Source organism: Limulus polyphemus, unplaced genomic scaffold, assembly GCF_000517525.1.
Source record: "Limulus polyphemus unplaced genomic scaffold, Limulus_polyphemus-2.1.2 Scaffold635, whole genome shotgun sequence".
Taxonomy (NCBI): domain Eukaryota; kingdom Metazoa; phylum Arthropoda; class Merostomata; order Xiphosura; family Limulidae; genus Limulus; species Limulus polyphemus.
Genome location: NW_013666245.1, coordinates 139,255 through 153,466, shown reverse-complemented (window position 1 = coordinate 153,466; position 14,212 = coordinate 139,255). Strand labels below are relative to the sequence as shown.

Here is a 14,212-nt window from a genome sequence, read left to right as displayed (position 1 = left end):
TTTTAAGAGTATAAAAGTTTTAAGTTCTTAATTCTACAAGGCAATATTTAAACAAATCCTGAGTTTTCAACTAGTGTGACCCACATGACACATTTTTTATTAGCATGTCATCATACCTAATTTATCCACCACCCCTTGAAAAAATACGAAATTAAGTGTAAATTACTCTCTATAAAATCATTATTGCTCAGACAAACCATAATTTTTAGTCTTCAATTCTGTTTGGTTAAAGAGCTATCAAATAAAAAATCAGACCCCTCCTGCCACACCCACCTGTCACATCCTCTCTTTCACAATTCGTTGAGAGTTCTCTCTTATGTTTCATTATATATTACTTAAAACCAATAGAAATTCAAGGTTTTCATCTATGAAATGATGTATTGTATAACATTGTATTCTGAACAGATTTTCGTCAATTTCACTCACACTACAAGATTCGTTCCTGTGGGAAAGTTAATGACTAGCTTGGATGAATTTATAATGGCTCTTGTCAGTTAGTTAGAAAGCCAGAAAAATTTGGAGAGGTAAGGCAATTTGTCTACTTTTTGCATGTTATTAGTCTATATTCTTTGGTACATTATTTAATTAAATAAAAATTATTAAATGCATTACTATAATATCTATAAGAAATCAGGCTTAACTGTCCTCGACAGTCGAGTAAAATAAGGAAGATTTAGTAAGTACTTTATTTCTTGTTTTACATATTTAAGACTAGATCAGGTAAAATAAGTAATAATAATAATAATATAATTAAAATGGTTCACGTGGCACACATGCAAGCAGCTCATGGGTAATGTGTGGAAAGTTTGGAACCTCTCACAAGACCCCAGACAAAAGCCACTCATGAAGCTGGAGTGTGAGGATGGAAGGTTGAAGTATTATCAAGTGAGCTTGATGGAGTAGTGAAGGGAAGAGAGGAAGAGCTAATGGAAAAACCTGGAGAGGGAGAATTAACGGAATCATTGGAAGAGAGGGTCAGAACAGAGCCACGAGAAGAACTCAGCAAAGCCTGATTGAGGGCATCGAACACCAAAGCCATAGGATGTTGAATAATGGATCGAAACAGAGGAAGTTTGGTATTCAAATGAGAGGCAACTGCGTTCAGCTTGAGATCAACCAACTGAGAACATAACCACCAGAAGACTTGTAGGTCAAGGTTATCACTCTATGGGGAGAAATTTGTTGGGATGGGGCAAACAATCCTTGATAAGTGAAATAAATGCAAACTTGAAAGGTGAAAAATTGTTGAAGTTGCAATTAGAAATTGAAGTTCCAAAACCAAGAGCAACGAAGCACAATCTAAAAGCACAAATCGAGAAGTGAAGATTGTATTCAACTACATAGAGGGAGTCAGTTGCAATAGGAGGATGTGTCGCACTCCTATTGATGGAGGATTGGTGCATGCTCATTTGCATGCTATAACGAAACTGAACCACATAGTATACATGTGGTTAGGTGGGAGTTTCAAGGCTGTGCAATAGAGGGCAGTCAACTTGAAAACAGCTGTTACTGTGAGAAACAATAAGTAATTGTATCAGTACCACAATATCCCACATCTTTACCATCTTTCACTATTTGCAGCTAGAAGCAGGAAGGTGGTTGCTTACAAAAATAATAAAAACAAATAGTAACAAGGATAATAATTGGAGTACTATACATCAATAGGGAGACAACAAAACTGTCCTTGAAGTTGACATTCCAGCCCCTTATATGATGTTTGAATATAAATACCAAGATGTTAAGATACTACTATACTAAACCCAACTTTTTGTTATTAGTATAGCTCCATCCTCCTCCCTGCCATGCTACTATCTGGTTCTTCAATGGTTTTAAAGAGATCCACAGAGTAGCAAGTCTTATATAGAGAAGGTGATACAACTACATTATTCCACCTATGTAACATATAAAAATGTCCAAATAAGCAATTCTAATTATTTCCCCTCTTATCAATGAATTTCAAAAATTATTTTCTATTGTACATAAAATATTTTTTTATGTCATTATTTTCAAATTTGTGTAAGTACTTTTTATATTTATTATCAAATAATTTCAAATATTTGATTATGGTGTTTTCATCAAAGCTATTGTAAATCAATTTTTGTACTAATATACTTATATTAAAATCTGTATAATGTTACAAAATGTTACAATATCTAAGAAGTTGCGAATGTATAATACTCTGTATGGCAGTTGTTGGAACATTAGTATTTGGTAAGGGAAGTCCATATATATATATATATATATATATAAAATCACTGTATATTTTTATCTTATGACATTGCATACTCCTACATAATCCAACATATTAATGAAACTAGCTTAATTACTTACTGGACTACTTTTAGTTCTGATCTATTTGGGTATGTTACTTTGATCAGAAGTTATTTATGATATTCATACATATATATATACATCTTCTGTGAAGTGAATAAAATGTTGAATTTGATAAGTTAAAACTCAATCTTATGCATCCAAACATATAGATCTTTTTTAGTAATATGAACCAATATACAGCAACATAATTATTATATATGTAAAATTATACTGAACTTTTAAACTTTAAATTAGCATATTACATAAATGAAAAGTGAAAAGTTTCAATTAAACAAACAGAATTTAAATATCACACGTCCATTACACACTCATAAGTAAATGTTTTAACTTCTGCACAAGCCTTGAAAGAATAACAGTGACTTTCGAGCATCGATCAAAGATGAATCTATTGTTTTTCATGACAATAGTTTCTTTTTCTTTTGATGATTCAATGAATTACCATATTGTTTCTAAACTGATTGTCCAAGAAGTGAGTAGCAACATGAGTTGGAAGCAGGTTGAATAAAATACGACTATTGCTGTTCTGTAGTTTATGCATTTCACACTTCTCTTCATAAGCCTGAAATTAACAAAATAAAAATTGAAATCAATAACACTTGATATTATTATAAAACCTACTTAAAAAACTCAAAGAATGCTACACAAATTGTAGAGAATAGTTAGCTCTAGTTGAAAGAATGACTTCCCTTGTGAACGGAGTTTCTCCCACCCATGAGAAATCATCAAAACCGTGCAAGATTTGGCAGACTCAATAAAACTTGACAACAAATAAAAAATAATCATAACCAGCAATTGAAATATTACAGAATGCCAACACCTGCACATTATAAGATTTTATTCAAAAAGGTGATGCTAAATAAGTGATCTTCCTGACTAAATTAAAGCACTAGTTACTGCTGATAAAGAACTTCTTAACTAATCCAAATACCAGTTAACACACTACTTCTTGTTATCATAAAAACGTTTGACCTCAAGCCAAACAAAGTCAGTTACTGAAATGGGTTTTGTAAATGCCACTAATACTTCTAATGCCCCACAGATAGCCCAATGTGTAGTTTTGTGCTTAACAAAAACCAACCAACCAACCAATCCATTCAATGACATGAAACAAAACTGAGCACGGTTATTATCTATTTATATATGTGATTTCTATATGGATCTTATATGTTGATGTATATTTTGACATCTAGTATAGACTGAGTAGTTAAAAAGTCTTACTGGCAATACCTAGTGAGTTGAATTTTTAGTTTGGTTGTTACAAGAGTACTTATTTATCATGACTTTGTTGGAATTTGGGTAGGAAAAAGGAAATGGAAGTGTTGGGGTACCAATTCATTGGATGGTCAACTGATTGGTAGAAGGTATACATGTTAAAACATTGTAGAAGATTTAAAGGTGATCAAAACAGTCAAATACAATTATTGCTGACCAAAGCTAAAAACATCTAGAATAACCTTAGAAACTGAAAACTCTTAAATACTGGTAGTATCATAAAGTTTTTTTTTATTTACATGATAACTGCTTTATATCCTTTATTGTTATATCAACTGGCTTGGTATCAGAAATATTTTACTAAACACAAAATTTCTTGGAACACATATTTTGTTCCCTCAATCAAATGGGCTCAGAGGCTCATTCCTTCAAAATATTCAATAATTCAACTTCTTACATCCATTTCTATTAGATCTGATTAAAGTTCTAAACTCAAAGATCAAAAGAACTGAATCAATAACTTACAGTACAGAATGTTCAAGCACGAGAAAAAATAAAATTGAGCTTGTACAAACTTTTAAAGGTCATAAAGAATTAATTTGGATAAAAAGAGTTGAATACAAGTGTGAGACTACAAACAAGAATGATATTCACAAGTACCATACATCATTTGTGATAAAAGTCATGTAAAGTGCAAATGTGTTATTTTTAAACCTCTCTGATTTGAAACCCAAAATGCACAAACTAAGAAAATTGTAGAAAAAACATCTGCAGTTTACATGATTTATATCACAAATGCTAGGTCTATTGATTTCCAATTCTTTACCACCTTTTGGCATTTAAACCAGGGTTGTGGTAGTGTTGGAGCACACCGAAATTCTGCTCCTGCAATTGAAGTTGGAGCTGAGTCCTGACACTTCAAACTCTTAAAAATGTGTATATACAAATTTATATAGGTTATTTATTTATTTACAACCAAACTCTCAAGAGTGTCAGAGAGCACTAAGATTGTTTGTAATCCTCCCCCATTTCCACTGGTAGAGCTCTTTCAGACTATCCAGCACACACACGCTGTCACTCACCCTTATAAGCTGGTGACAGGCATCATGTGACCACTTCAACTCAAGAGCAGGTGTCAGAGCATTAAAATGGGGAAATAGTTTTTTCATATATCATTTGGTTATTAAGACACACAAGTATACTATTAAAACACTTAATAAAATACATTTTACAATTATACTCTGTGTTACAACATACACGTTTTTAAAAGGCTTATTATTTACTTAATATACAATGAAGATAGCTTTCTTTTTAGTTTTTCATGTTGGCATGACAGGAGATGTGCAAAGCATTATAAAACTCAATGCTGTTAATACTGTAGTGCACTTATAAATATTGTAAATTAATAAGATACAGTTTTTAAAACTTGTTTAAATGTTAGTGGTTCTTATATATGTTAAAGTTGTTGTTTTTCCCCTTAATGCTTCATTTATAAAAAGTTAAGTTGCATGCTTTTCTCTTGGTAATATAGTCACCCAGTAGAACAGCAGTAAGTATACGGACTTACAACCCTAAAATCCTGGGTTTGATTCCCAATGTGATTTTCTCTAAAAACAAACAAACTCAGTAATATTTGGTTATTCAACTTAAAACTAATTAATATAAGTAGTAATAGCCTGATATGACATCACACGTCTAACAGATTTTGGCAGGGCCCAAGTACTACAAAATGTAGCTGTACAGTCTACACCATTGATTTAAACTACAACTTTTAAAGTCTTGTATTGACTGCATATATATATATATAGCATTTCACATAAGCTTTTGTCTCTGTCATCCAGCCCAGATGATGAGTCCTCATAACAAATTAGTGTTAAGAATATCGAGGAACCCACTTGAAATAAATATATAGTAAAGACGGCCGATATGGGTATTAAAAACTTTTATTTACAACACAAAACAAGTAACAACTTTTCGTCCTGCTTCAGTCACCATCGAGTTAAGGGTTACATCAGTTACATTACTGATCATGAGCAGTGACTTGTGAAAAACAAAAGATGGATCTGAAATGCTATTTTTATATACCTATGACTTGAAATCTGAAATGGACAAACTAAGAGGACTGTGAAAGAACCATCTGCAGTTTACGTGATTTTTATCACAAATTTTAGGCATTTGAGTATTAGTTTCCAATGCTTCACCATCTTTCAGAATTTAAACTATAAATTTTAAAGTCTCATATCATATATATAAAAATAGTATTTCAGATATGCTAGCCTCTATTCAATCTATTGTTCAGCCCATCTGACAAGTTCTGGTATTGAATGAAAGGGCTCCTGGTAATAATTTGTGGAAAACAAAATATAGATTTGAACTGCTATTTTTGCACTCCTTTGATCTGAAATCCAAAAATAGAGAAATTAAGAGGGATTTGGATCATCAGTTTACATTATTTTTTATCACGTGCATTGCACCTATTGGTCTCTAATTCTTTTCCAGCTTTCAGAGTTTAAAACCATAATTTTTATTAGATTTCATATTCTGTTGTTTAATTTTGATTCATTTGGTGCACCATATCATAAATTCATGTTTTTGCATGTTACAGTCTACTCTTTTATCGTCTTTCCCATCTTTTATATAAAATAAAAATATACAATGATGTACGTATCTCTATAATAACATGAAATACAAGTTAAAAAACACAACTGTTAAAAATGCTAGTCAGGTATACATGCTCATAATAAAGATCCACATGGGTTGTCAGTTTTTATAATTTTAGAAAAATAGGAAGGACACAAAGAATATGCTATTAAGAGTTCTAACAATACATAAGCCCTCTGCAACATTTCTTTTTTAAATATTATAAAAGTTTCTCAATATTAATTAGTCATACATTTATTTCTAATTCTTATATTATTTAGTTTTCTCACCTGGGTGTTCCAAAGAAAGTCTAACCTAGCTGTCCATTCCACTTGACGCCCCTGTATCAGCACTGCAAGCAAGAAATGGACAATGGCTACTATTCCAATGATGTGGAGAGGAACATCTGATCTAAAATTTATTTCATTTTTTTTAATTTTTATAAACTTATATTAAATGTCAGCATAACTGTGATTTTTCACTTAGTAGGTTTTACTTCTTCACATTAGATAAATTGATTAAGCTTATTGTACATACTTAATCTAATATACAAAACAGATCTTACTGTACTTTTGGTTTTTGAATATGATCAAAATCATTTGTTTGCTTAATATTTATGTTGTTATAGATTTTTATTACAATATATATATGTTCATAAATTAAATTTGTTAGGAGAATAATCTTGTTACAAGTTAAACTGACTAACAAAGAAGGTCGACGTGTTATAAATTTTCAAGTAATGAAGAAATTAAATGCTTCTTTCAATGATACACCAAACATCTTCAGATTTAAGCTTTCAACAAAATAAAGATAAAAAATCTAATAAGAAACTTGTTTTACATTTATAAGAGTTATTCATGGGTTTACAATATTTCTTGCTGTCGTAAGCAGTCTTTTCTCATTACTTATGGTGCATTTCAGCTTACAAAACTAAAACTCTTTACTCTAAAAATTTTGACAATGAAAACAAAGTATTTTTTATTTTTAAAATTTTTAAATCTAACAAGTATTTCTTGAATTGCTTACCCTGTTTGTAAATCATAACAATCAAATAATGATGTATGAGTCACTTCTATCACTAGAAGAAAAATTGTAGCCATTGGCAGCAACAGTGCTCCCTTGAGGAGGATGGGAAGTTGGAGAAAAACAACAACAGGAAAGAATGTTAAACAACAGCTGATGTATATATACTGTGGTAGTGGACATGATCGATGGTCAGATGTCAAAGGTGCTTGGGTCACATTTGTTGTTGATAAAACACACACGGGTTTGTTGAAACAGGAAAACTATAATTATACAAGTGTTCTAGATTATATTAATATAATAGTTATCTTCAAAGCTTTCACAAAACAAAATGTATACAATACAATAATACATGTGATACTTAAAATTCATAAATTATATGCAAATGTTAATTTATAGATAAGATATATGCGTGGTATTCAGGACGACTGATATCTAATAGATAAATTTAAAAGTATCCATAAAACACACGCTCAGAAATGTACTGTAGAGAATAAATTTTAATTCAGACAGCAAAGGAAAGTAAAACACACACAAGTGAACAAATAAAGCAACGTCTTCATTTACAATTATTAATCTGGTTACATATTTTGACTTTTTCACATCTTGATGTTTTATAATCAGCCAGTGGTGATGAGTGTTTCATAGAGATTTGAGAACAAAAGTGACAAAGGTTATAATGTTTCCCCGTGGAGTTCTTCATACCTAGACAAACTGTCTAACAGTTGTTGGAAGAATGGTAAAAACATAGAACTGAAATCATTCACACTGTGGTTCAATGTAATTTTTTTGTCTTTGATAGATATGTCTCTATTTTGTTTTTTATACAAGGATATCTTTGGGCTTTTTTAATGAATTAATTCTGAAGAGTAACAAAAAAGTTAGAATACCAATAAAATAAAATAGTACAAATTTTTTGTTTTATTACATACATATGTATATAAAAAAACTTGCATCAGTAAATTTTTCAGTCATTCATTACTTTTTTTCAATTTAAAGTTACTTAATAAATTTGTTTAAATAGCCAACTTCAGCTCATCACAGGGATCATCCCAACATCAGTTTGAAACTGAGCAATCACTTGTAAAAAAGATATATACTGCAACCAGTTGATAAAATCGTGCATGTATACCAGGAAAAAAGCTTTAATTTTTCTCTGTTACAAAATTATTTCTTTTTGAAGTGTAAAAAAAGTTTATCATACAAAACTGAATTTTAGAAATGTTTTAATACATACATATTCATAATGTCAAACAACTAAGCCAATACAAATACTGTCATACATGCAAGAAAGACAACAAAATAGAGTATAAGTTACAGAGTACGTATGGTACACCTACTATGAAAATATCTATGCAATAGAAAACCATCTATCAGATAGTTCTACCTACTTGTGTGTCTAGAGTTTCAAAGTAAGACACACTACATTAATTTTTATTAACATAGTTATTTCTGTGAAACTGGAAAACTGTATTGAATGAATAGATGCTCCTCAAAAAGTAACTTTGTATCAATAAACTCAACAAAATTTTAAATACTTTTCATTCAAAAAGATAAACTTACCACATTGACTTGAGCAACAGAATACACCAAAACTACAGTAAAAATGGTTATAACAAGTCGGAAAAGAAATGCTCGGTTAATATCCCAGGAAATACACTGCAAGTACGAAATAAAAGTTTTATTATCTCATTTCATTTCATGTACTTTGAAAGTTATCTTTATGGAAAAAAGTAAAAAACAAAAGACAACTACCAAAGTACACATAATTAACCTACTGTACCTACCTCCAAATAATGCAATTTTTGAATGGGTTCTCTTCATAGATAGTGTTGGACTGTAGACTTTAAAAAGTGTAATCATACTGCAATAGGTGGACAAGTTGAGCTCTAACCAGTAATTTCTTAGTTTGTTTAAGTTGGTTTGTTTTTAATTATGCACAAAGCTACACAAGGGCTATCTGTGCTCTGCCCGCCACGGGTATCAAAACCCGGTTTTTAGCGCTGTAAGTCCACAGACATACCTCTGTGCCACTGGGGGGGCTTGTTTAAGTTTAGATTATATTAAGGTTACATCAAGGGAAAAACTGAATTTCCTAAGTAAATAATGTGTAACTGATACAAGTGAAATGTGATCAGCTTGTGGAGAGAGGTTTTGTGATCTCCAAGAATCATATAATGGTTTATGCTGTGCCTAAAGAAAGGTTTCCTTGAAAGATATACACAGAAATTAAAGCAATTTTAGTTGGAAAGATAAGAGATAACAAGAAATGAGTTAATTTGGCACTGGAACATTTTGTTTAGCACAGAAGCAATTTATATGTTTTTTAATAACTTTTCTCACAAAAAAGATGAAATTAAATCAAACCTGAGGAAAGGTTAAGCATCAGATAAGAACCACAAAAATAAATTCTAAATGAATGAGAATCACAGGTGAAATTCATGACTGTATAATACTAGTAATGGTAAATAACACAATCGTTACTATGAATTCCAAATATCAATATCATGCAAGATAGGATTATGTCTGCATTCTCCAACTGGCTCATTTCTACATTTAGTTCCTATTAGTTACACATAGCAAGCTATTCAAAACCATAAAATATTGTAATAAAATTTATAGCAGTATAAGAAACAAAACTAAAAACATTATACTCCTCTACAATATTGCAAGAACCAATGTTTTTGTTTTCATTGAAAAAAAGTTTACTTTCAAAAAAACAAAATTTTCTCCTTTAATTAAGAAACATGGGGAAAAGTGATATCTTTTATTAAATTAAAAAACATGGAGAAAAGTGATATATTTTATTAAATTAAGAAACATGGCAAGAAGAACTTACATCTTTCTTTAATCCCATAAACACAGAAAGAAGTTAATACCTTTCTTTAAGCCCGAAAACATAGCAAGGAGAACTTTCATCTATCATTTATTTTAGCTCCAAAAGTACAGTGAGAACTGATATCTTACTAAAAAACTATGGATTAGGAACTGATGTTCTACAATGGATACATCATTATTAAATGAAAATGTAAACCTTTAAAAAACAACTTGTAGCATAGTATACTTTAAGGAAGTTAAAAAATGTTTACATAACCTACCTTTGTTCGAGCAGCCAGTAATAAAACAAAAAGAGCTGATATCCAGAGAAAAGCAATTGCAAACAGAATCACCAAAAGAAGTGTCCTAAAAAAATGTTAAAAATCTGATTAATCTGAAGCACAATTATTTTCATAACTGACTAATATAATTATACAATAAGTCTATGAAGTGATTTAACATTTTGGCTCAATTTTAATATACATTACATAAATTTATTGGAAGTGTTTAAGCAGCTAGTTTAATATTGTAGTTTTATAAACTACTTAACTTATTGCTATATTAACACAGCTTAAGTAATTGTTAAAATTATTCATTATGACAATTTGAGGAATTAATTATAATTGAGATTCCTGTAATGTGTCTACTAGATAACAATATGTCAGTAGAACTGAGAAAATTGCAACAGTATTTGCAAGCTGAAATGTGTGGCTTCATTTAAAATCAAGATGCTTCTCGATGCAGATAACAAAATGTCAACAGTATGAAGAACATTCACTTTTCCAACAGTATCTGCATGTTTCTAGCTCAAATGAATAAATAACTTCAAATTCAAAGTGTTTCTCAATGAACACATTTCTTATCCAGATTCTTAAAATGTTTGCATTAACCCCCTCTGTGTCAGGTTTTTTTGGAAATTAGCTAAAAAAAAAAAGGCAGGTTTTTATTTCACTTTTTGATAGCCTATTTTAATACATGATAACATGCGAATAAATTCAGGCATATAATTTAAAATAAGAAATGGTTTAACTAAATTAACTCAGGGAAAACATTTTTCAAACAGTTAGGGAACCCAAGTTATCTTGAGCAAACCAAGAAAAGATTAAATAAAGATAATAACAATTAATAGATTACTTTGTTTTTTGTTTAATTACAAAGCTGTACAATGGAATATCTATGTTGTGCTCACTAAAGAGTGTGAAATCCAAATTTCTAGTGTTATACAAACTATCAACTTACTATGCACTAAGCCACAGGGAAGGGGGAGAGACTAAATATTCAATTACAAGTACTAGTTATTTTTTAAGATCTTTTAACATTTACCTGTAAATAAGTAAAACTCAAAACTCATATTTTTACCATTTGCTTACATTTTGCAGTGTTTTATTGAGTTACAAGACATATCCTTAAACAGAATAGCATATACAACCCCAATGGAATATAAAACCATATTAATGAGTCTTAAGTAAGTTGAGTTTGTTCTAAGACTACTTCACATTTTTAAATTAGTACAATTATCCCATAATTAAGCCAAACTGACAACCTTTCCTTACATGGTATAGGTATAAACTTAAGTACTATGAGATTTGCTGGAAAGTTTCAGGATAAACACATAGAACATCCTTGTTGTTTTTGAACTGAATAAAAAAATAAACAATGTTCCAATAAGAAAAAAGTTATTATTGGTGTCTTTCTTCCTGATATTTCATCCTTTATCCATACTTCAACAACTTCTCAGAAAACATGCTCAGTATTTAAGAACAATGTGTTCTTGTTAATGCCCATCTTAAGTCCCGATCTGATCTGAATATCTAATTCATTTAAACTGTTAGAGATTAGAGGATGATGATCAAACGTTAAGCTGTCTGAAAAATGACAAAAAATTATTAGACTACAAAAAAGCTGGACATCGGTGATGAAGAAATAATTGTATAAGTATAACATAGTAAGAAACACCTAGGCCTATGACTGCATGTATTTATGTTGTTGTTAAAAAAACCTAGTTAAAATTTTCAGTTTCTACAGCCACTACAGACTGCACTCAAACTACAACTGTTACATACTATTTCTTTGCTTATCATAAACACTGTTTAACCTAGTGCATTGTTTAATGAAATTTAAATGGTATTTTCTTTACATTAAACATTCAATTATATCAACAGTATAAACTCTATCATTAGCAGTTACTTTTATATAATTTAATTCATTTTTTAACTCAACCACAGCATTTAAAATTTGTTCTGTAGATTTTACTTCTGATGACAGTAGCGGAAATTACTGAAACATGTATATTCAATTTTAATTTTTTTTTATTTTATTGTGTAATGTAAATGTTGTTTTGTCTATATTTTTAAATATACATCTAAGTTGTTTTTGAAACTCTTCTTTCTTCTTTTTTATCATTGATATTATGTACCTATCTGTTCATCATTGTTGTATTCATATATGATAAAAAAGGGAACTTTCTTACAATCTTGAGAATTATTTTGCTTGAAAAAGAACATTAATTATCTTTGCATGCCCTCTTGCTAAGTTCTACATTTGATCCTACACATTGAATCACATGTTTTTAAGCAGAATGTAAATACTCTTCTTAAGCACAAAGTAGCAAACATTAGAAAAAAATAACAAGTTATTTAAAAATTGCTATGGATTTAGATGTTTAACGAATTCAATAAAAGCAGATTTTTTCCAGCAAAATATTGCTCTACAACTTTGAAAACAAGTACATAAAGTTGCACCTAAACCAAAAACTTCTGTAATTAAAAAATACCTTACCTAGGCAATATAATAGCCTGTAAACAACCCACACACAACAAAATTACTAGGGTACAAGCCATGCTAGTGGTGAACCCATGGTCTTTTTCTTCTTGATACTGGAGAAGCAAAACAAACACATACACTTGTAAATAAATGATACATTGTGTAAAAGTAAAATGAAGTTCAGGGCTTCATTAAATATGAAAAGTAATAAAACAGGAAATGTATGTGGATTAACAACAGAAATTATCTAAATTCACATGAAATAGCAATTCTACATATTTATATATGTATCTAAACCTGTTTTTTTTTCACAAATGTTGAGAAATGTTTACCTAGGTTACATCTTCACTAAGAGCTCTGGTTCAAAGAAGTGTTCCTATTAAAAAATTCTGTATTTTTCACTCTTCAGATCTTAACTACAATGGATCCTTGTGAGATCATTTATGGTGAACAGAGTAATAAGTTGAATAATCTTTTTAGTACTGTATAACAAATTGCTAAATGTTCAGCAGCAAAAGTAATTATTTCATAATACCTTATTTCTATAGTAATATTATAACTGAAAGTGTTATAATGCTACATTATTTAATGTTCAGCAGCAAAAGTAATTTCATAATACCTTATTCCTATAGTAATATTATAATTGAAAGTGTTATAATGTTACATTATTTAATGTTCAGCAGCAAAAGTAATTATTTCATAATACCTTATTTCTATAGTAATATCATAATTGAAAGTGTTATAATGCTACATTATTTAATGTTCAGCAGCAAAAGTAATTATTTTATCTTTATAATATCTTATATCTATAGTAATAGTACACTTTAAAGTGTTATGATGCTAACCTGTTTTTCTTTCTGCTTTGATTTGAAACCAAGTGTTACAATATTGACATGAGTAGCTTTCTCCATATCTATACTTCTAGCCTCAATGGCTTGGGCCAAGTACTTGTTAACCCGATTTGTTGGCTGATGATAAACTGAAGAATGCCTAAAGGTGAATAATTTAATAAGATGTAAAATACAAAGCAAGCTATAAGAAAGAGTATTTTTAATTCAGGTATTAGCTGCTCTTCTAAACCTTAAAATGATGATTGAAGATCTGTATACATAACAGCCAAATGTTTGTCACACTCTGTATCTTCTGAACAGTTAACTGTACAAAAACGTTTAGATATATCAAAATGTTTATTTTGAAAAGAACATTATAGGAAAATTATTAATTTTTTGCAATTCCTAAAATTTCATATCGGTATCAACATTGATCCATCAGACTTTGTATGTGTTGAATTGTCTATCAACATTGATCCATCAGACTTTGTATGTGTTGAATGATCTAACAACATTTATCAATCCGACTTTGTATGTGTTGAATGGTCTATCAACATTGATCCATCAGACTTTGTATGTGTTGAATTGTCTAT

At 30.0% G+C, this 14,212-nt stretch overlaps 1 protein-coding gene across 1 annotated transcript in view; it reads right to left on the bottom strand.

Moving 5' to 3' along the window:
• Positions 1-14,212, bottom strand: part of LOC106459597 (Ca(2+)/calmodulin-responsive adenylate cyclase-like) — a 74,402-nt gene that overhangs the window by 19,561 nt on the left and 40,629 nt on the right. Inside the window, exons 8-14 of the mRNA XM_022386118.1 lie at positions 13,635-13,779; positions 12,805-12,902; positions 10,308-10,392; positions 8,773-8,868; positions 7,213-7,472; positions 6,477-6,597; positions 2,774-2,893 (exon numbers count right to left, since the gene is read on the bottom strand). Coding sequence (XP_022241826.1) covers positions 2,774-2,893; positions 6,477-6,597; positions 7,213-7,472; positions 8,773-8,868; positions 10,308-10,392; positions 12,805-12,902; positions 13,635-13,779 — 925 coding nt within the window. The remainder of the gene's footprint in view (positions 1-2,773; positions 2,894-6,476; positions 6,598-7,212; positions 7,473-8,772; positions 8,869-10,307; positions 10,393-12,804; positions 12,903-13,634; positions 13,780-14,212) is intronic.